Source organism: Penicillium mononematosum, assembly GCF_028829835.1.
Source record: "Penicillium mononematosum strain IBT 11891 chromosome Unknown utg000005l:1.0-9366267.0:1.0-9372171.0, whole genome shotgun sequence".
Taxonomy (NCBI): Eukaryota; Fungi; Ascomycota; class Eurotiomycetes; order Eurotiales; family Aspergillaceae; genus Penicillium; species Penicillium mononematosum.
In genome coordinates, this window is record NW_026643275.1 from 808,803 (window position 1) to 831,716 (window position 22,914).

At 49.0% G+C, this 22,914-nt stretch overlaps 5 protein-coding genes across 5 annotated transcripts; 2 read left to right on the forward strand and 3 right to left on the reverse strand.

Moving 5' to 3' along the window:
- Positions 1 to 458: 458 nt before the first annotated feature.
- N7519_008434 (uncharacterized protein) lies at positions 459 to 2,305 on the forward strand (the record flags this gene model as incomplete). Its single annotated transcript, XM_057295210.1, has 2 exons — positions 459 to 1,427; positions 1,490 to 2,305. 2 exons carry the CDS (start codon positions 459 to 461, stop codon positions 2,303 to 2,305), a joined length of 1,785 nt encoding a protein of 594 aa, XP_057143092.1.
- Positions 2,306 to 4,508: 2,203 nt separating this feature from the next.
- N7519_008435 (camp independent regulatory protein) lies at positions 4,509 to 5,927 on the reverse strand (the record flags this gene model as incomplete). Its single annotated transcript, XM_057295211.1, has 1 exon — positions 4,509 to 5,927. The coding sequence occupies one exon, from the start codon at positions 5,925 to 5,927 to the stop codon at positions 4,509 to 4,511; it is 1,419 nt and encodes a 472-aa protein (XP_057143093.1).
- An 8,065-nt stretch (positions 5,928 to 13,992) lies between these two features.
- Positions 13,993 to 16,118, reverse strand: N7519_008436 (tRNA modification protein MTO1; the record flags this gene model as incomplete). Its single annotated transcript, XM_057295212.1, has 2 exons — positions 13,993 to 15,955; positions 16,015 to 16,118. 2 exons carry the CDS (start codon positions 16,116 to 16,118, stop codon positions 13,993 to 13,995), a joined length of 2,067 nt encoding a protein of 688 aa, XP_057143094.1.
- Positions 16,119 to 16,399: 281 nt separating this feature from the next.
- N7519_008437 (acireductone dioxygenase (Ni2+-requiring)) lies at positions 16,400 to 17,084 on the forward strand (the record flags this gene model as incomplete). Its single annotated transcript, XM_057295213.1, has 3 exons — positions 16,400 to 16,477; positions 16,527 to 16,898; positions 16,953 to 17,084. The coding sequence occupies 3 exons, from the start codon at positions 16,400 to 16,402 to the stop codon at positions 17,082 to 17,084; spliced, it is 582 nt and encodes a 193-aa protein (XP_057143095.1).
- Positions 17,085 to 17,293: 209 nt separating this feature from the next.
- mmm1 (ERMES complex subunit MMM1) lies at positions 17,294 to 21,110 on the reverse strand (the record flags this gene model as incomplete). The annotated part of the gene is made up of 6 exons (XM_057295214.1): positions 17,294 to 17,750; positions 17,777 to 18,736; positions 18,873 to 19,018; positions 19,282 to 19,460; positions 19,525 to 19,572; positions 19,634 to 21,110. The coding sequence occupies 6 exons, from the start codon at positions 21,108 to 21,110 to the stop codon at positions 17,294 to 17,296; spliced, it is 3,267 nt and encodes a 1,088-aa protein (XP_057143096.1).
- Positions 21,111 to 22,914: the final 1,804 nt, after the last annotated feature.

A 22,914-nucleotide genomic window follows, 5' to 3' on the forward strand; every position in this document is an offset into this window, starting at 1 on the left:
AACATTGGAGATTGTGCCTCGGCGATGAGTTTCTAGCCGGATAAATTGTTTATCCGCCCGTCTCTATATCCTCCACATGCAACAATTCTTCCTCTTCTTCTCCTACTCTCGTATATAGAAATTAATATGACACTGCGTCTGTCTCTATTGAATTGCACATCCTTGAAAATGACAATATCATATTTAGGTTCCCGATGCCAGGGGTTGCATCACAGTGATCATGATCAAGCCTATGCTCACCTGATAACCTCCGCCATTCCTGTGACCTAGAACCCCAGGTGATAAAAAAACGTCAAAGAAAATGCTAATCCATGTCTAAGTAGTCATATATAATATTATCTAGGACAATATGCCACGCAAGCCAAGTCAAATTACCCGCGTCCGCGTCTATAAGGAGCCTTAGAGCCAGATGGAGAGCGAGAACGAAACTGCGGTCTTAACGCTTTGCGGTCGCCACGATGTCGTTTACTTCTGTCCAAAATGGGCGTGTCACGGACTCACGCTCGTTAACTCCAATTCGCAGTGCACCACCAGTCAAAGAAAAGGAACCACCAGATCCAAATAAGGCGGATCCACGCCTAACTATCAATCGTGCTCTCATCTATGAGCGCCAACTGCCCGGTGATGCTTATATCACCGCACATGTCCAACGACTTCAGCATGGCTATTACTCCAGCGACACCGTCTCAGATGAGGATGCTGAACACGTGGATTTTCTCGCCATTGCATTCACCTTTCATTCGCCGCACACTACCACGCACCGCATCAAGTCCGCCACGATTAGTGTATCAGTTCATGGGAACCGTGATCTTTCAAGTTCAAAGTCATACCCTTATGGACATCCACCCGGTAATCCACGCTTCCTTATGCATGCGCCGCATCTGATCTATGGCAGTGTTTCCCCGGAGACCATGGAGTGGACATTCAGTCTGGCTGGATCCCTTGGAATCTCGGAGATGCCCGTTAGTGCAAGCGTCATTTCCTCGGGGAGCCTCAATGGCCGGTACAAGCGCTATGAGATGATGCGTATCCAAGGTTCTGCGCGTACTTTGAAGAACCCAGCTGGCCGCGAATTCGACGTCGAAGCTGGCAAAATCGTTTGGTCCATGGAAGAGAACAATGTCCAGCGGTCCGGTCTACCACGAGAGTTTACCTTTGTCATGTTAGTTCAAAAGCCCTCGGCAAATAGCAAAATTTCCCTGTCGATCGATGTCGACCCCGTCATCGACGCGATGATTGGCAGTTACCCATCATTGCTGCTGAAACTGCCCGAGTACCAACCTTTGAAACGCCGGGGCGTCAATTTCCAACAAGAAGTCGGACAGCGGTTTGAGCCCGTGAACCCGGTGCGCGGGTTCAACTTTGCAGAACTCGGGAGCATGTTCGATGAGTACATCGCCATGCCGGGAAGGAAGTTCAGTCGTCAGGTATGTTTACCAGCCAAGCGATTCATATGAAGTGAGCCGAAACTAATAGATACTTCTTTCAGATCCAAATCCCAGCCGAGACCGGCATCCCTGAGGATCACTTCCAGGGCACCTACCCAGGACAGTACGGGTCTCTTAATCCAATCCCGTACCAGCAACAACTGCAGAACAGTCTCTCCCTGCAGAACAGCCTCCTTCAGACGACCCTACAAAACCTCTGGACCATCCAGCCGAGGAGGGAAGAAACCCATTCCCGCCCGCAGCAAGTGTCCTCCCAGACCCAAAACCAAAACCAAAGCCAAAGCCACTACTCCCCCAAAACACCTCATCCCCACCCTCACCCTCACCCTCACTCAGCACCAACAACCCCCTCCAGAATCCCCCCAACAGCCGCCATAAGCATTCCTCTGAACCTCCACCTCCACCTCGACCCCGCCACCACCACACACCTCACCAACCTGGCACATATAAGACAGGCTCCCTCCCCTCTGTCCCCTCGCCGCACACCAAGCCTACGGCGCACGCAAGCACGGGAATTCCCCAGTACACACGTGGCGAGCGGGACATCAAACACCTCCACAACCTCCTCGCCAAGCCTAACAGAGTCGATTGTCCCGCATACGGACGCGCGTCCGCAGCAGCGGAGCCACACCCTTTCGGAGATCGCGGAGGGGGATGGCCCTGACGCTGGTCCTGATGAGGAGGAGGAAGATCGTGCGTTGCTTCATCTATCGAAGAAGCCGGTTCACACGCCTGGGACTCCCAGACGCGTTGCGAGACGGGATCCGGTTGGTGGTGCTCGTGGTCATCGGAGAGGTATGAGTGGTGTTAACTCGAAGACCCAGGCTGCAGTATCTCGCTCAATTCCCAGAAGCTGAAGACGAAGCCATTCCGCATGCCGCCCTGATAGCACTTCTGCGGTCAGTTTCACACTTCACTCACGGCATGTTGGTGTGGAGTGGATTTTAACCATGTGCACTTCAAATGCAAGTTCGTTGTCTATCTGGTCTTTCGTCTTGTCTTGTCTCGATCAAATGCGCTGTGTGGGATATCAATCATCTGCTTTGATGAGACTTGATTAGTTTGCTTTCTTCTTGATTTGGACGAAAGCGTTTTCGACATTTACCTCTCTTCTCTGACTCTGGATTCTCTCTGTGCATTTACTTGATTGTGTTTCTCTAATGTTTGTTTGAGTATGCTACTACTGATTGAGATACCCATTAGCGATATGTGAGTTCAGATTGGATCTGGCTGCTACTGCCGTTCGAAATATGGACTCAAAGCTACCTCCTCACTCCACCAGAGCGCGGCACAATGGTAAGTTACCACCTTTCCAATTTCTAATGTTACTGAAGTGAGCGGGAACTAACTTGGAATAAATGACACAGGCGAAGTGGTGGGCCGATCTTGACATTCCCAAAACTGAAGCAGAATGGGAAGATGTCGCCTCTGTCCCATTCAAAAAGCTACTGCCGCGCAACAAAAGTACCAAGAGCACCACAGGAAAGGGTAAAAAGCCAGACACAGCGACAAACAAGCGGCAAGAACCCCCGGATCTGCGCATTGGGAAATTGGTCAAGGAATTACATGTCCGAGAAATGGAAGGCTGTGCATCTGCATCTAAGATTGGCCTCTTGGAATACTTGACAGGACGTATCTTGTGGCACAGAGCGAACATCAGTGACCTAAACATCGATGAAGATCAATCTCAGACATTGACGGTGTTCAAAAAGGGTTGGGGTTTGAAAAGGAAGCCTGTTCGAGGTGCTTGTGGCATATAAATATTGCCTGGGTATGATTTCACGGTTTTTGATTCTATATTCTCCAGGCATAGTAGAAAATCATATTTGCTTAAGGGTTATGCTGCCCAAACAGACTATGGATGTAGTCCGAATAAAGTTATAGTATAAAAACAAAGCTGTACCGTACCTCGATATATATGTACACTGTGCCTAAAATATGATTAATTGCCAACGAAGTAATTAACACAGAACGTAACTAGGAGAGAAGCGATACTTCAATACTTTCAAGGTTACTATGAGACTACTATTAACCCTAGTTAAACCGACCAAGAAGGGGAAGACGGAATCTTAAACTCATAAGCCGTATCACGTACTATGCCAATAAGAGCACCTAGCAGGGAAGGCAGAGGCAGAGCAAAGTATATAATACAGAATATAGTATTTGGAAAGAATATACAATATAGAGTAAAGAAACCCATTCTGTCGTGCAGAAGCAGCTAATATTGGAACCGGAGTATCAAAAAGCCACCACTAGTGCACAGAGCCTATAATCCATACTATAGACGAACGGGGAAACAAGTACGAAGTACACGCACGTATTGATAATATCCAGAACCAGCTCCCAGCACCAGGGAAGCGAAAAAGGGGACGTATTGAAGCAATCTTTGACCACTGACCATGGAATGAGATGGGAATCACTAAAACCTGTCCTCGTGAAACTGAATAGAACAGAAAATAGAGGAAGAACAGGAACCCGCCCAGACCAAATGGAAAAGAAACCATTGGACACCGTGATTGCAGACAAACATACAGCGGCCTTGGCAGCAAATAGATATATAGAAGAGAGCAAGGAAGTAAAAAAGGAGGAATCGGAGTCCGGAAGGTAAAAGTAGTAATAAAAGAATAGAACCGTTTTGGGGTTATCGGGTTGTTTTGCATGACATCGTAAAGAATAAAAGAACGCCACCCACCCGGATTCCCAGAACAGAATCAATAGAGCCACCGAAAAGAAAAAAAGACAAAACGAAGGGGGTAAAGTAAAAGCAAAACTGTAAAAAGCAAAAAAAAAGACAAAAGAGCCACCTCCGTAACAGACCATAAAGAAAAGAGACCATAACCATATAGACAAGAGACAAGAAAGGGGCCGCTGTCAGGTACATATTGTAGCAATGAAACGGCGTTTTCCTCCCAAACATAACAGAACAGAAGGGTCTATCTCCAGGAAAAACAAAGCAAAAGCAAGTTGGGAAAAGTTGAACAAAAAGAAACAAAATTCCGCCCTGACTCCCACGCTCCATGGCCATAAGCAATACCAAAGACACGGAAAGGTATCAAGAGATTAGATTTGAGGTTGCGCCATCTGTGGTTGCGTCGCCGCCGTAGTCGTCCATGTCGACATGGGTTGCGTGGCAGCGTAAGGCGCGGGTACATAGTACTGGGAGCGATCCGCAGTGTAGTAGGACGGATGAATGGGATTTGATTCGCGACGAACGGTAGGATCCAGACCAGGCATGTTGCGATCGAGTGCTGGGTGCGGGTTTTCCAGTTGACCGGACATGCTGAAGCTGCCGCGGGAGTAGGTAGCCGGTGTTGACGGATCCATGGGGGAAGTAGCGTCAGTGGCCTGGCTGCGCGAAGAGATGGAAGAGTTGCGGTAAGCGGAAGGGCTGTGATCCGAGGTGGATCTGTTTCGTTCGTTGATTGAGCTAGAGAGCCCCGCGTTGATGCTGCCCGGGATGGAGGCCATGCTGTGTGCGCTCATGGAGTCCATGCTACCGCCATAAGGCCCTGCGCGGAATGCGTGGTAGTCTTCCTGCTTCGGGGGGATGGCGGTTTGGCCTGGGCTTGGCAGGTACGGGTTTGGCGCGGTTTGGGCTGCCATCGGCGCGCCCATCGAGTATCCCTGGATCGGGCCTTGCTGCGGGGGATGTGTGGCGGCGTAGGGACTGGGGTGCATGTAGAAGTCGTTTGAAGGGTTTGGCATGGCGTACGTGGGAGGGGCCATCATCTGCGGGCGATATCCGTATAGAGCGGCGTGGGAGGGCTCTTGGTTTTCCACGGCGTTCGCCTCGAGCTCGTCGATCGGGGAACGGAAGCTTTGTTTCTGGGTGAGTTCGGTGCGGGGTCGGATAAAGCGTAGGGAATCCACCATCGAGGGTGGGTTGAGGATGCCGCGCATCACGTCCTCCACACTGTAGTATGAGACCAAATGGTGGGTCACGCCCAAAACCGTCACGCTCATCGTCTTCTTGACTAACCCGGAATCCTTGAAGCCGTACGAATCAACCAGGGACCCAACCAATGCCCGCTCGAGCTCCGATTGATGGGACGAACGGTCTGAGAAGGGCCCCGAGCCAGGAGATGTCGGAGAATAGCCCTGGCTGCTATCGTGTCGCGGGTAAGGTTCGCCCGGCCGGCCGGCTGGCACTGGTCGTCGAGTGGCCTTCTTCATGGCGCGCTTCTTCTCTCCAGGAGGAAATGGCTTGTCGAGCTCACGGTAAACGAGGAAGTTCCCCAGAATGCGACTGGGACTCCAGGTGACGCCATCGGTCCAGCGTTTGATGCCTGATGCATTCTCCTCGTAGATGAAGACGCTGCCGCTGCGCACCAGATGACTGCGTTCTCTGTCGTGAGGGCGGCGCGGGACATGATGCAAGACACCGGTTAAGCATGCCTCGAAGAGGATCAAGGCGTCCTGAGTGGTTGCGACATACCCGGTGAATGTGGGCTCTAACACGGCGGCGGTCCCGTTCACCATGATGTAGAGTTGTGGAAGAGATACAATCCCAGGTGCAACCCCCCGGGCTTTTGCGAGTGATATATTCCCCGATCAAATGGTCCAAAGGGTTTAAAAAAAAAAAGGAAAAAGGAAAAAGAAAAAGAATTAAGCTAAGAGATCGACCAGGGTATGGAGAAGAAGAGGAGGGTTTTGAGTTGGGACCCCTCAGTTGGAGAAATTCCCAGGGATCGTGATCGGCCAGAAGCACGGGCCCTTTCGAGTCCAAGTCAGCGAGTCAACAGGTTGCACCGATTCGATCAGAGAAAGATGGGGATCTACTAGAAACCCGTTCCACGGTTTGAGTTGCGGCAATTCCCAAGCTTTCTTTTTTTCTGGATCCACTGGGAGAAGGGAGGGAAGGGAATAACTATGTACCTAAATGGGGACCCTGGCTAATTAAGTGTCAGAGAGGGGAAGTAAGAAAAGAAGGGGGGGGGAAGAGAGAAGGTCTGAGTGGTGATATCTCCACAGGGAAAATCATGGTACGGAGTACAGTGTGATAATCATTTTGCAGATTATTAGATTATTAGATTATTTAGATTATTTAGATTATTTTGGGATTATTGAATTATCCATTACCATTATCGGATTGGCCCATTGTATTCTTATATCAAGTTTACACAGTTTATACCTAGTTTAACAGCCCTGCAGGAAAAGAAGTATGGTATGGGCACCCGGGAGTCTAATGGCTTAATGTTAATGTTAATGTTAAAAACTCGGAGGGTTGGAAAGTGTACTTGGATGGTGGTTGACAGAATGCTGAGGCCTGGAGTATCAATGACAGATATGACATGCGATATTATGTTTTGGGCTTTAATTTAATTAATTTATATTTTTCATCTTTATTTTATTTTATTCGTTAATTTCATTTGCCATTTTCTGGATTTGGTCTAGTCAAACCAGAAAATAAAAAAAGAGAAAAAGAAAAGAAAATCGAAAAGGAAAAAAAGGAAAAAGGAAAAAAAGGAGACGGTGGAATTCGGGGGAGCGGAGAAATACGGAGAATGAAACATCAAAGTCATGATTTCACCAAACCCTCCGCGAAAAGCAGGTACAGTCTCACTTTAATTATAGGACTACATCACTATGTACTATATCAAAGATATTATTCTAGAAGACAATATTATATATACACTATGTAGTATAGTTAGATAGTTAAACAGAGTATACAGAATAGAACAAGTCAAGATACAATCACTCCCCGTGCCATGGGTGATCCCGGTGGAGCCGTGGATTAGGATCGGAGGGTCGCCGTGACATCGTATACCAAAAATCAAGGTAGCCCCAAGTAGATTTTGACACTGTACAACGGACAATATACCAAAGTCTACCTCAACTTGCAGGTCGATTCTGACTCAGCGGATGCCATATTCGAAAAAAAAAAAAAGAAAGAACAAAGCAGATCATCGCATGTGCCGGTCTTTCTCGAGGAAGTTGTGGAAAGTACAGGACTTGCCTGGGGCTGTGGCCAGTGGCCCTGGATGTCACAGTTTGCATTTCATTGGCTCATTCACCTGCCTTTACCCACTTTTCCAATCTCACGCCCCATAAGAGAAAGGATCGACTTTTGTCTCAAAACAGTTCTGGTTTAACCTTAGGAACCTCAAGAGGATCCCAATCCTCCGAAGGGCGTCATCTCTTCGTCTCATTACGGGGTGGACCACTAATCTCTTTCCCAGCGGAATGGACAGTGCGCGCCATACCGAGCTATTGAAAAATTGACCTCCACCTCGAACTCCGGATGGGTCATGATCCTCCAACGGCAGTCAAGAATAAGATCCTCCACGGTCTGGAGTAGCCAGTCAGACGCGGGTGAAGTTCCATCATGCTTGGTGGTGATTATTATATTCTTTATTTTTATTATTTTTTTATTATATTATTATTTTTTCTTTTCTCCGGGTCCGGGCATCGGTGACCTTCTGGTTGGATTTGCTGCTCCATGACTGGTCTCCCATCTTGACGGTCGATGGAATTTCCAAACGAGAACTTGTAAGAGGACTGAGCGCAACCAATCCAAGGTAGATCTCCGCCTTGACCCGTCGATTTGGTGGTATACAATCTACATACAAAAATGTATACTATGTATACTAATGTATACCTACATATGTTACATATGTATATCGCATGTACTCGGTATACAGTATTCGGGTATCAAACCGGCATCCATTTAAACCTAATCCCAATCAGCATGAACGGATGTGCAGAACCGGGGGGAACGTGAGAAACAAACAAAGAAAGAAGGTTAGGCTTCCGGGCTTTAGAGAGAGTTTTCGGTAACTTCATTTTACTTTACTTTTATTTTCTCGGGCTCTACGTCTCAGGGCTTGGTTCTCGAAAACTTAGGAAGGGAAGAGGGTCCCGTACCTAATGCAGAACCGTAAGACCAAGAAATTACAACTGGGGTTCGATTGGATGGCCAAAACTTTCGCGGGAGATCCTCAGCAGATCCAGGCCACACTGCCACGCACAGAAGTCTCAACCTGGCCCATACCAAGACACCACAGACCCAACCACAGACCCAACCACAGACCACATTGGTCTCAGCCACTAGACATTGACATGTGGCCTGGGCTATGCACCCCGGTCGAGCCATGGAGCTAAGGATTTAGGATCGGCGGTTTTCAGGTTTGAGATAGAGGGATAATGAGCGAATTTTGGGAGAAAATGGGAAAATAATTATTTTTTACAGGTGTACATAGTCATGTTGTACGGAGTACATAGCACAGAGAAGGGCTGGGCTTGATACCTAGGTAGAACTGTAGAACGTTAGTAATGGTCGGAGGACAGTGCTCCGTTACATATAGTTTTTAAAGTCACGATTAGAGGTCCCAGAGGATTGGTTGGCCACGCTTGTTGAAACTCAATTGGCGCGAATGACAGATGTCAATATATTGAACAATTTCGATATAAGAAAGTATAGAGATATATTCATGTTCTCTCTAAAATAAATAGAGTACGTAACGTACGCGCTGAATGTGATGTATCGACCGTATAATTGCCGAAGTCCTCGGGATAGAAACCAAGTCTAGGCGGAAGAATCAGGAAGGAGCACACCGAACAAAAGCAATAATTATGGAAAAGAATTCGAAAGTTCTGGACCGAAATTCTGAGATCATCGATAATCTGCACAGCCCATCACAGGCCAAGGATTGCTCTAAGCGCGGGGAGTTAACGACTAGACTCCGATTACGAGAAGTAAAGGAGGTTAGCGTTGGCGGTTAGGCTAGCAAAGGTACCCAATATACGGGAGAGAGAAAACTATCTTGTACGTAGTCTGTAGCTTGGCATTCCAATCTAATTACCCCACAAATGTCATAGCGAATCATATCATAACCTCTGAGATGTGTAGTCTGTTCTTAGGTACTCCGTACTCCGTACTCCGTACAATTACGGGAATGTGGTGGCTTGGATCCTTATTAGGGAGGCGTTCTCACGGGCGATCTCGGTGACATTATCTTTTTCAAAAAAGATCATCGAGAAATGTACTTCTTGGTCGATCTCTTGGCTCTTATTCGTTCGGAGAAACCCACATCCACGGACAGTGCACACCCATACCAGACACTCGGGGCGAAAGAAGGATTATTACTCCGTAGATTACAGGTGGGGTTGTGCTGCTAGACGCTTGAACGGGTAGGTGAATAGCATGCCTGTCAGGTAGAGTTTCACAGTGAAGAAAATGAGAAAATAAATTTTTTATTCTTATTCAAGCACTTCGTACTCTACTCCGTACCTTCTCCTCAATAATCAGCTCTAAACCGGTTTGGGGTTAGAATCGACGCCGATACGAAGATCGCCTCGAACTAGGCACAGCAGGAAGCACAGGAAGCACAGGAAGCACAGGAAGCTCAGAGGCACAGTACTCCGTAAAGCCACATAGGTAATAATGGGCACATGCACGCACCTTGAAGAAGAAAAATCCAAACAGAAATAACTCACACTAATCCTACTAGTCCCGGTGGCGTCCGTACTATGCTTCCTTTGGAACAAACTAAGAAATGCCGCAACTCTCAAGGGTCTAGCACTAAGGGGCGATCATCATTAGGGAACTTGGCGTCAAGGAAGATCCGGTTTGGTCCACTGAGTGGTTTCGGGGGATTGTAGCTGTGTTTTCGGAGGCTCGGTGAAACTCTACACTATAATATATTAATTTCTATGTATGGAGTATACGATGTAGCTGGAGATAGTATGATCTACATACACAATCCTTATTCTAGTACTCCGTAAACCGTAGATACTATTCTACTCTACAATACAACATACAACATACTGAGCACGGAGTACAATCAAGCGAGATGTGCATTGCATGTGCATTCCACACACAGTACCACTTATGCACCGTGCCACAAGCACAAGTCCCTACATACAACATACATTGCACAGAGAGATCATGGGGAAAGGACAAGGGCAATGGTACCACCTCCCTAATCCGTCCACAATCCCGAAGACTGTTTTTGGGACCTGGTGCTCTCACCCGTCCTGGCGTCTCTCTACCCCTGATTCTGGTTTACCGATTACCTGTTGCCTATTGGCTGTTTGGATATTGCTTTTGATGTCAGATTCCCAGCCACTTGTAACAAACATGATAGGGAAGTTAATATCTTATTGTTGAGTTCTTTTAGCTCAGAGTGTGGATCCGTACGACAGCGATGTGCCCGGTAGTCATGTCAGGGCAACAATGCTTAACTTGAGTGGTTTGAAGGTACAACTACGGAGTAACGTCGGATGACTTGGCCACTACGGAGTATAGAGAGTGGACACACTTTGCTGTCAGCCTCAGGAAGGTGGGTGAGATCATGATGATCGCGATCGTCTATTTATTCCGTTTCGGGGGAGTTTGGTGGGTGGGCTCTGTTCGATCCCGCTCGTCTGTGCATCGAACAATGCACTAGTTCTTATTCAACTCCGTCCATATCAGGAGGCAAACCCAAGAGGGGAAGAGGCGAATAATCCAAGACATCCATGTAATGATATCGGGTCATTTGTATAGTTTCTACCATGGCATCTCCACCTCGTATATCAAGGCATCAGGCCCCGTGATCCTCGTGTCAAACCAGCCGATCGGGTGGATATGAAAAAACATAAATGAGTCCAATGAATCCAATAAATCAATGAGTCCTGTAATTTCCACTAATAGTTAATGTTGGCGTGTTACACACAAGGGATCGCTCACGCCCATGTGGTCAGAAGGACTGTTGGCAGGGATCGTTGAGAGTCCCAGCGCTACGGCTCGTATCTGATTGTGCGACTTGCCTCCTTTTTTCGAAAAGCCAAGGGGGACGGTATTCTAGGATTGTATATGGAAAGATGTACATCGTACATTGTAGGTGTTATAAAATACGAGGAACTATTCATATTATGACTCACTCCTACCATCTCTATGTTGTACGGGGTAAAAAGTAATCCGTTGAGGGCTGGAACTTGGTTAATATGAAACAAGACATCTATTCTTATTCTGTATGGGGGTTTGCTTTCTCTTCGGTCCTTAATTCAATTTATTCCCTTCAAAGGCCAGATTACATGTCACGAAATGGATTATCGTAATAGTCCCGAAACGTACCGGTGTAAAGAGAAAAGCAATCCCCTTCCTTGGCCTTCCGTTCTCTTTGATAAGGGTGGGACTTCCCAACTGGCAGTGGTAGAAGAAAGTTGAGCTAACTAGAATTTCTCTAAGTTAAGGTTTAACTACTCGAGATCAGGTAGTAAATTGCGATAGTTATGGGGATCATACTTCACGATCTGATCAGGATGTATCAAAATGCCGAATGACCCACTATTAATAGAGAGATCACTGTTCTAAAATAGCCTGGGGATTGCGAGACAAGCTGCGAACACAGCCACATTACTAACGGCGGCTACTATCAGACTAAGCTTATGACAATACAAGACTCTATACATACGGACTTTGGGGAGATCTCTGAGCTTAGTATACAAAGTGTTCGGTGAGTACCACGTCGAGACACGTCGCTATGCATCAATCAATATAGTGGACATCTATAGTATCATGGGGCGCATAAAGCTATGACATCAGTCAAATAAAATCGCCAAAGTGAGATCTTCAAGATCATCAACCACGCTATTCAGTCTATTGATAAATGGCGGGCTCAGAAGGAGGAAGTCCAGAGGATATGCACCGCATATCCCAATAGCCTCTGGCGATTAAAGTCTTCCTGATTTTGTGATTGATTCTCTATGAAGGGCTTGAAATACCTAACGCACAATGGAACAAGGAATGTGAACCGAGTACACTTGTAGATCATGATCCACTAAATAGTTCCACCGTTCTGGGCTCAAAAACAGGGTATGAGGCGAACTACATTGTATGTTGTATGCATCAGAAAGTACTCCAGACAATGTACTTCGTAGGGGTCCGGTATGTCGCCCACCTAGGCAACGCGGCATACATCGTCACTCTAGCGCCGCGTTGTACTGCAACAATAATTCAGGATTGCCGATATGTGGAGATTAAGAACACGCATATATGCACATATATGGAACTTCGCCACTATTTCAGCTCAGCTGGAACGTGTTCGTCCCAGTTTGCAAGATAATACCTAGCATTCTAGAAGGCAAATCCTGACATCTTCTGCGAACCCGCCATGTGCATTCTTCACCATGCAGGAGAAGACGCCATCCCTGCTCAGCTGCAAAGTCATCCCAAATGATCCTGCTAGTGCATGACCATTGGCGCACCACGGACCCCATAATCGCTTTTGCCTCATGCAGACGACAGAAATCCATACAACATGTGCGGAGTACATACTGCAGGGTACTCCTATACATTGTACATCCTGCCGGAAGCACTATACGGGGTTCTAGTCGACACTATAACAGCACAGACCTGCATGGCCTCGGTCTCGGTCTGCCATGCAAAGAAGCGCGCTAAGAAGCAAGGAAGCATTCACCCCTTGCGACCCCATCAACCGCCCAGAACCACAAACCCCTCAATGCCAATATGTTCTCAGCCAAAAAAGAAAGAATATCCAGGTGATGTACAGCGCTTAAAAGAGCCAAGATGCATCAAATCGATAGATCGAACGCACTCACCCTCTCAGCTACGCACATCACAACGCCGTGGGGGTAAGCGGGGATGTGATTGTGATATCGGATACATCAGTGTCGGAGGGGCGGACCACCAATGGAAAGCGCACAACAAGCGATTCGCGCAACCGTTTTCTCAAAAAGGAGAGATGAGATCAGATCGCGGCCAACGGCTTATGCACGCCACTTTCCCCATTCCATTACAACATACATCAAACAAAGCGCAGTGGTCCTGTGGCATTGGACGGCTTGCAGAAGTCGTCATGTACGAGGCTCAATTTGGTAGGGCTTGTTCGTCACATCTGAACGAGGAATGAGATTGGATGAGTGCGGATACGCGCTGCAATCGGGTTCACCAGATGGAGGTGTGTGCGTCGGGGCTTTTGTGTTTTTGGCATCGAAGAACCGAGGCCTCTATTTTTGGTGTTAGTTTCGGGTGAATGGGAGAGGTGATGATGATGGTCTTTGTTCTTTACTGTCTTGTCTCGATTTGGTTATAGGTACTCTCGTTCCAGGTCCCCGCTCATCCCTGTCGCGAGGAAATGATCGGTGTCTATCCCTTGCTTATGCTTTTTATGGTTTGATCGGGTTTCGGGGCTCGAGGGTACGTGGCTTTGATTATCGTATTTTTTGCTTTTTCTCGCGTGTTTTTGTTCTGGGGGAAAAGTATGTTTCTGCGTTGGGTTAGATCTGTTTTTTGTTGGGAAGATGGTTTGGGGGATGCTTGTTTTTGGTTTATGCTTATTAGCTGTGAGGTTGTTTGGGACCGTTTTCCTCATCTGGACAATTGGTACTTTCGTGCTTTAACGTGGGAGTAGATGCTATTGATAATCTGAAGAATTGTGAGGTATTTATGTTTAGATATAAATTTACAAAATATACACAGAGATCAAGTAGTATACATGTCGATATTGTACAGTCAAAGCACATCCAGCGCCGAGTCCCCGCTATGCCAATATATCAAAGAAAAGAGACTCCCATCGAGTCATGCCCATATAATCCAGAATCAAGGGGACGAACGGAGCACGCCAGCAACAGCAGGGTCTTCTCCATCCATCTCCTTGGTAAACCCACTGCCCTTCCGCACATGCATCAGCAACCGCAAAGCACCAACAGGCGTTACACCTTCAATGCGCTTCGCCATGCCAACACTAACAGGTCGCACCCGCTGAAGAACCTGTCGCTCCTCATTGCTGATGCCATGCACCATACTGTAATCCAGATCCGCCGGCAGTAGCAAGTTCTCATCCTGTTGGAACCGCTCAGCCATCTTCTCCTGTCGCTTCAGGTACGGCGCATAGCGGCCTTCAATGGCGACGCGGGTGAGGATCTCCGGCGCAAACGAGGCCGGGGTATATGCGGTACCTGTAGGAGACTCGATGGTAGGAATAAGGGTGTTGATGTCGGTGCCGTCTAGACACAAGATGTCGAGCGCTGAGCGGATCGAGGTGTCGGAGCGCACCTTGAAGCCCTTGCGAGACCAAGCAGACGACGAAAGCTTCGTGTTACCGAGGAGAGTCTGCAGCTCCTGGATCTGCGCTTCGGTATCGGAGAAGTGTCTCCAACGCTTGTCGGAGACGACGCCAGCATCGCGGGCCATGCGAGTCAGACGCAGGTCGGCGTTGTCGGAGCGGGTGGAGATGCGGTACTCGCTTCGTGTTGTGAACATGCGGTAGGGTTCTGAGACACCCTTGGTGATGAGGTCGTCGATCATGATTCCGATGAAGCCATCAGACCGGGTCAGGGTGAGAGGCGATCGGTTCTGTGACTCGAGGCCGGCGTTCGTGCCTGCGATGATGCCCTGTCCGGCTGCTTCTTCGTAGCCAGTTGTGCCGTTGATTTGGCCAGCCAGATAGAGACCGCTGATGAGTTTTGTCTCTAGGGTTGGTCGCAGGTTGCGCGGGTCAATGTAGTCGTATTCAACGCCGTAGCCGGGCTGGAGCATGGTTACATTCTCAAGACCGCGGACTACTCGCAACATGGCGTATTGGGCGTCTGCGGGCACGGTCATTGAAATGCCATTCGGGTAGATGACGTCGTTTGGCGCGAAGCCTTCTGGCTCGAGCCAGATCTGGTGCTGGGTCTTGTCCTTGAATCGGATGATCTTTGATTCCAGTGAGGGACAGTATCGTGGCCCACGGACAGTCTCGCGGATGTGAATGGATTTGTCCAGATTGGCGCGGATGATTTCATGGGCAGCTTCGTTTGTATGGGTCATCCAGCAGGTAAGCTGGCCTTCGTCGCCCACATCGACAGTTTTGTTAAGGTAAGAGAAAGGGTGAGGCGGCGAGTCGCCCTTCTGCACTTCAAGGGCGCTAAAATCAATGGTCTTCTTATCCAATCGAGGTGGTGTACCGGTCTTCAAGCGTCCCAGTTGGAAGCCAGCTTCCCGGAGGGACTTGCTGAGACCGTATGTGGGAGCCTCGCCCATTCGTCCCGACGGGAACACATCCATTCCAATATGAATTTCACCACCTAGGAATGTGCCCGTAGTGATAACCACACGACCCGTAGAAATGACCTCCCCGGATTCCAACCGCACGCCAACAATCTTGCCCTGAGCACCGGGGGTGTTCTCAATGCCTTCCGTGGAAAGCACAATATCAGCCACCTTGCCCTCCACAATGTTCAGATTTTCCGTGCCAGCCAGCTCCTCGGACATATACCGCTTGTAGAGATCGCGATCGATCTGCGCACGCGGTCCCCAAACAGCCGGTCCTTTAGAACGGTTCAAAACTCGAAACATGACACCAGCCTTATCGATGATCCGACCCGCAACACCGTCCATTGCGTCCACCTCACGAATCATCGTTCCCTTCCCAATGCCGCCGAAACTGGGATTGCACGAACAAACACCGATATTCTCCAGCGAGGGCGTGACTAACGCGGTGCGCGCGCCAGAACGAGCAGCAGCAGCGCATGCCTCAGATCCAGCATGGCCTCCGCCAATAACGACGACGTCGTAGGGTCTATAAATGAATCAATTAGCGAGTAGTTCGCTCGGAATGACAGGGGAGAAACCACGAACCGTGTATTATCCGTAATAGTCGCGAAACCACGACTCCGACCCATAAATGAGCGGAGCCCGCGGCCCTGACGCATCAGAGCCACCGACCGTGCTCGAAAAGCCATGGCGGGATGCAATGCAAATGTTAACCCAAAAAAAAACAGGTACTCCGTTTAAACTTGATCAAATCAAATCGATAAGGAAAATTGTATCTATCACGTGATTGTACTTATACCCGCTAACCCCGAGGGCGGTCACACACTACACACTGACTTAAGCGCTTGCGCCATCGGCCAATTGCGGGGCTGCTGATATTCAGCTGTAAGCTGATCTGGACCTTTTTTCAACAACTGACCCCTCTCTACATCTTTAATTTACCAGCTCCACCAGCGAGACAATCCAAAAAATGAAGGCATACTGGTACGACAACGTCGAGGTAAACACATCCCAATTGGGCCGTATCCAGCTTCCCAAGCATTTCCAGGTACAGCCCACCTCAGACTAGAACAAACGCTGATGTCATTTGTTTACAGGGCGACCAGCGCGAGAAGCATGACTCCGGCCGCACCGTGTCAGAAGAGAAGCTCGCCTCGCTAGGCGTGCTGTACAAGCACTGCCCCACAATCGCGGATGTGGACGCGATCGCCGCGGAGCGCGGATACCGTAACCGCGACGAGGTCTGTGTCTCGCCTGCGACGATGGGCGCCATATACGAGGAGAAGGTTAAGTCGTTCTTCACGGAGCATTTGCACGAGGACGAGGAGATTCGGTATATCCTCGACGGGGAGGGATACTTCGATGTGCGTGGGCAGGAGGACGAGTGGATCCGTATCTGCCTTGTCAAGGAGGATATGATTATTCTTCCTGCGGGGATTTACCATCGGTTTACTACCAATGAGCAGAATGTATGTTCTTTTGGATTTTGTGGTTTTGGATTATGGGACTGACTCTGCTTGCAGTACGTTAAGGCCATGCGTCTTTTCCAAGACGAGCCTAAGTGGACGCCGTTGAACCGTGGTGCGGAGGTTGATGCTAACCCGCACCGCAAGACTTATTTGGAGACTGTCGTCAGTCCTACTGCGGCTGTTTAGGATGGTCAGTTTGATATTGAGATGCGTTATGACTGGATTCTTTGCACATAGACTACTGGACGATGGAAATGGGAAATTTTTGATATTGTCTTACATCACTTCCCTTGCATGGAGCTTTTGAATGTACGTGGGGACCAGAAACCCACAGTAAATCAATCGAAACCATACTTAAGTAGGTAGGAATGGTCGAACAACACTTTTTACGTATATCAATTGTCTGGTATGCCAGGCGTCCCAACTGGCGTACCCGCCGGCATGGCACCAGGCATTTCAAAATGGTCACTCGTAGCACCACCACTCTGTTGCCTCGTCATACTCGAGCTCCGCAAGCCACCCATATCAACATTGAAACTATTCGTGCGCGAGCCAGCACCAAGCCCTAACCGTGAATCCAGGGCCCCACGGAACCGCAGCCCCTCCGGCTCCCGACCATGATCATCAGAAAATCGGGGCGGTCCAGACGACTCAGTAGAGCCAGCGCTACGCGGTGGCGCCGTTGACCCAGCATCCGAGTCCTCACCGGGTCGGACGCCTGTTCTGCCCATGCGCGGCCACAAGTCTGGAAGTCCGACTACTTGCACTCGAGGCTCGACAACGCGCTCCTCAAACCATGCGTGCACTCGTGCTTCGACGAGCTGTGCTATCTTCGGTACATCCTGCAGTCGGCTGCGGGATCCGATGAGTGAGCGCACGGAGAGGTCTCAGGCGGTAATCTGGGAGGAAAGAGAATGCGACGTTGCTTTTCGGGCTGCTTTTTGGTGGTAGCTGGTCTTGCGAGGCTGTGTGCTCTCCGGGACCGGAGGGTCGGTTCCCTGTATTGTCCCTTGGGTCTGATGTGGGGGGGTGCTGGTGATCCGGCAGGCGTTTGAAGTGGTTCTGGCGGTTCGGTCGACGCGGGGATCAAGGATATGCAAAGCGTTCCGGAAAATCTCACAACCGAGACTGATAGAGCTATTGGTATGATGGCAGAGCGTGGTTTGGGGTAGTTCAGAAGCATGGATGTCTCGACGGCAATGGAAAGGTTGTCGTCGCTAAGGTCGACATCCAGTAGCGCCTGTAGGCGTCCGCCGTCCGACACGGGATCGTCAACGGCAATGATGCGGCAGTTGCTGAAAATGGGAAACTCTTCGCCTAGTGAGATATCGGTGACTTTTATCTTGTCTATGAAAGATGGTTTCTTCTCCGGGTTGTTCATGGCTGCCGTTAGGGAGCTGAGGATTGATGAAGTGGGTGAGTCCTTGAGGGAATAGGCTGTCTCCCTGTATTGAGCAATTGTCTGTGCAATGAGTACGTTGAACCAGTCCAGTGACTCAGGCTGATGCGAGGAGTGATGCATGCGGTGTCGGCCATGTTTGCTCGTAGGGTTGGTAGGAATGGCACTATAGTAGGTTTTGCGGAGGATGGAGCGGGTGTTTGTAGAGGTGGAAGGTACCGGACGGAGAACGTTCGACGTGGACGGTTTTTCTCGTAATGATTTCTGGCTATCTTGAGGGGGGCTATAGACGGAGCTGTAGCGGCGGTGGGTTGTGCGGTTTGACATGCCCCGGGATGGAGGGGGTGGCGCTTCACCAAAAATGAAAAATTTGATGAAAGCGCCGATCAGGAGTACTACTGAGAGCTGGCCGAGAAGAAACCCTTGGGTAAAGGACAAGCTAAGACAATGTTAGCAAGATTATATAGTCCACTCCACGGGCAGAGGGCGTACGAGGATTGAGGCGCGAATGGCGCGGGCTCATCTGCATTACTGTCAGTGTACCAGTTCTAGAGCTTCGGGATAGGATAACTCACGTTGTTGGAGCGCCATTGTCAGCGGCTTGTCGACAACCCGTCTTCACGATACCATCCCCAGATGGCGAAGATGTTCCAACTTTCGGATCTCCAGGGCTTGGCCGCATACCTCTTATCGCTGATATGCCACTGTCGACCGCCTGCCTCTAATAATTTTAAGGAAGTGTCCTTATCTACTTTGGGACTAGCGTCAATAGCATCTATAAATTGTGACGGCACTGGTTTCGCTTTAGTGCTCATCCTGTCATCTATTGCCAGATTTTGGTTTGAATTGAGCTGGCCCTGAGGTCGCAAATGATTCCTGTACGATCTATACAAAGAAACATGGTAATCCACTTAGGCCTTAGGTGTACATATAAAAACTATGCCGAGGTGAACTCCCAAGTCATTGCCCTACAGCACTATTTACTCTATCACTTGGCCTGCGGGACTGAGGTGCCGACCTGGAGTAAACCATGGAAGCGCGACGGCTGGTACTTTCCTTCCGAGCATCGGACAGTTGCTGGGCGAAGGGTGATTTTTTGCGCATCACCGGCCCCTTCCAATAGATGACGTAGACGGAGGCCACAAGGAGACAGGAGATGCAAACTAGAAGGGCGTTAGAAGAGTGGAATACGTTGACAGAGTGCAATGTAGGGGGGAGGGCACATACATAGGATGGTAGATGCGTATTCGAGATTACGGTCCGGAGCACCGATATCTGGTGATCCGATGTTAGCTGTGTCTTTTGTCATTAGAATAGGAACGGAGGACCAACGTACTGCTAAAGAATGGTGTAGCCGGCACAGTGAGAGCACCTGCGAGTATGTCTCTTGAGAAGCCATTTCCACCGGTAGCGGAAGCAGAATAAGGACCGTAGGCGCAGATCATGTAGTCGATGGTGGTCATATAGATGGTATAGTTCGCGATGCCAACAATAGCTGCAAACACCATGGTTCCTATCCAGTGGATTGGGGGCCCTAGACTCGTCCACGCAAAGCCAATCAGGCCAATGGGGAGGCATGGGGAAGTGTACAGTAGCCACCAGAGGCGGGATTCATATTGCGCATGTTCATCATCAGGATTCTTCTTTCTCTTGGCGGAATTCCTGCGCAGTACTGGGTACATACTGAGCCAGGCAATGATATAGCCCACTAAGATTGGGATGAAGGACAGGCCTATAGCAACAGTGCTGAAGTGCCACTGCTCGTAGACCAGGCTGAAAGATTGAATAAACATGAAGATTAGAGCATCGCTGAAGCCACTGAGCAAAGACAGGGTCAGCACGATTGGCTCTGTTGCCAGCATCTTGAAAGGGCGCATCCAGGTGATAAGGATTTGACTCAAAGAAAAACGTTCTTTAAAGGGCTGGAATTCATCAGGCCCACAGACATTAAGGCCAGTCTCCTTGCGCTGTTTCTTGGCGTAGTTATCGATCATGATAGTCGCCCGGGTTTCAGGAACAAGCAGAAGATGGCAGATCTGAACAAATCCACCAAAGATCAACTGGATCCACATAGCCCAAGGCCAGGGCTGGAAGGCCTCAACGAAGCCTCCTATTAGAGGCCCTAGGACCGAACCACCCACTGATGAGAATACCACACATGCTACTGCATAGTGCTGATGCTCTGGCTCCCACATGTCCGCAATCATCCCCAGTGTAACTGAGCCGCCAGCCAGACTGATACCACCGAATGCCCTCCCCACCATGATAGTCGCAAAATTAGGCGCAAGAGCAACAGGGATTTGCCAAATATTTGTGAGGAGCATGCTGAGTTGTAAAATAGGCTTGCGCCCTAACTCCTCACTCCAGGGTGCCCACAGCTCGCAGCCAAATGCATAAGTCACCAGGTAGATCATAGCACCACAGCGTGCAGCCTGGAGACTAACACCAAATTCTTCCGAAATACCACCGATGGCATTGGAATACAAGCTGGTGTTGAAGTTCATCGAGGTCTGGACCAGGAAGATGACCGAAATGATCATCCATTTTTTCCAGTTTGGGAAGCAAAATCCCAATTGATCATAGCAATCGTCTTCATTCAGGACAATATAACCGTTTCGCTCTTGCACATCAAGCGAGCGTCTTCCAGCGGCAGGAGTATGACTCGACGGCGGCTTTTCCGAGTCCAAAGAGACAGAAAAGGAACGGCGCTGGTCGTGGATGGGTTGGAAGTGGACGCCCTCGTCTGTCCCAGAGTGGGGAGGGCCCAGCGATTGAAGCACTTTATTGCTACTGCTATCCCCATTGCTGCTCATATTGATTCACTTTCATGAAGTTAATGGGTTCCTGGAAAAGCGACCGTGTAATTGGCCGGCATGAGAAGGCCGACGTTCAGGATTCGGTTGTGAAATTGAAATTGACGTCAAACAAACAAGATATAAAGACCTATAATCCGAGAAAGACCAGTAATTAAGGCGGAGTATTAAATGGACAGAGAGAACCGCGGAAATATTTAAATTCCAGGCTTCTTGCCAATTCAAATATATGGGGGTTCGATGATGTAGATGCCCGTCATAATATCCAGACTAACCCGATCATCCAATAATGGAATGATATAACCCCAGTATGAACCTGCATAGGCTGACCAAAACCTGGGACGTCACCTTGCATGTATTTCCCACTTGGAGAACAACTACGCCGTCCCCCACAAATTGGAAGCGGGATCAACCGACGAGGATGACGACACCACCTCGCTGGACACAAAGATAGCTCTACTTTACACGACGACCCAGCATATTCATTTCGTCCATTCTCCTATAGTTTTCATCCGTGTATCTATAGCAGCTCTCTTAAACAAGGGTGTGGAGTGGATCCGCGTCATCTGCTTAGAACATACCACAAATAGTAGATGTGGGGAACTAATACTTCGATAGCCCCAATGCAGAAATCTTAAGATGGTCTCATCTCTCATAAATGCCTGTGAAATCAGGCTTTGTTTGTTGCTAGCAGACTGATCACTTGTTTGTTAGATGTAGCATATAAAAGGTGCTCTTGTTAGATTTAACGATCGTACATTCTTCTCTCTCTCTTACTCTCTCCTCTAGCAACAGAACAAGAACAAATGCTACTGGCATAGACTTTGCGAACCAAATCGACAAGTTCAAAACCCCGGCAGGCTTCTTCCACTTGTGGTGCCTTATACGACAACCAGGTCTATATATATACCCCTGGTCTTTTCTACCATCCCAACTCATCTCATCAATTCGAGATGCATTCCCTGGTTCCGTCAGTGCTCACATACTCCTGACTTGTTGGCAGTTCACAAGATATCAATGGAGGCTTGTGGGGGAAAGTGAGCCCCAGATGGAATCGGAGGGTTTCCAGTCGGTTACACCCTTGCGTCCTTTCAGGGTACTGCTGAAATCGTCCAGTCAGGTTATACCATCAGCGAGCGATAAGCCTGGCAACTTCGCCCAGCAGGCGGCAGTAGGCCTACGATTACGGCTCCCAGGTAATCCAGGGCTGGAGGCAATTCCGACCGAGAAACTATACATACACAGCTATGCGAAGGTACAACCCGCTACAACACTAAGCTGGGAAAAAAGACAACAAAAGGAGACACCAAAAAGGACACGACAACTGTCGGAGTGTGGTCATGCTCTTTTAGGCTGGCTGATCTTCGTCATCGCGATAATATCGGAACGGGGAGCTGGTATACCACCCAGCAGTCTATCATCCATGGGACCCAGTACACCCAGTACAGCTGGGAAGAAAGGACACGGGTGCTTGGCACAGCTTTGTTATGGAGGACAATTAGAGACACTGATACTGTTCAACGGGCCTCAGGCAGTGTCTTGTGCTTAGGCGAACTACAGCACGAGATGGCCAAAGCACTACTCTTTCAGAACTTTCAGGGACCACTGATGCCCAGTGAGCATGTGGAAATCCGCAATGGTGATGATTTTCCTTCCTTGGAAGGGGGTTTCTGGGTTCTTCTCGCCTCAAGTCAGAAACTTGCGAATCATAACGATAGGATGCATCTATACGTCCTGAAAATTCTGCACGTCCCAAGGGGGCTGCAACAGCGTAAGCCTGTTTGAGAGGAGAGTCAGCCGTTGG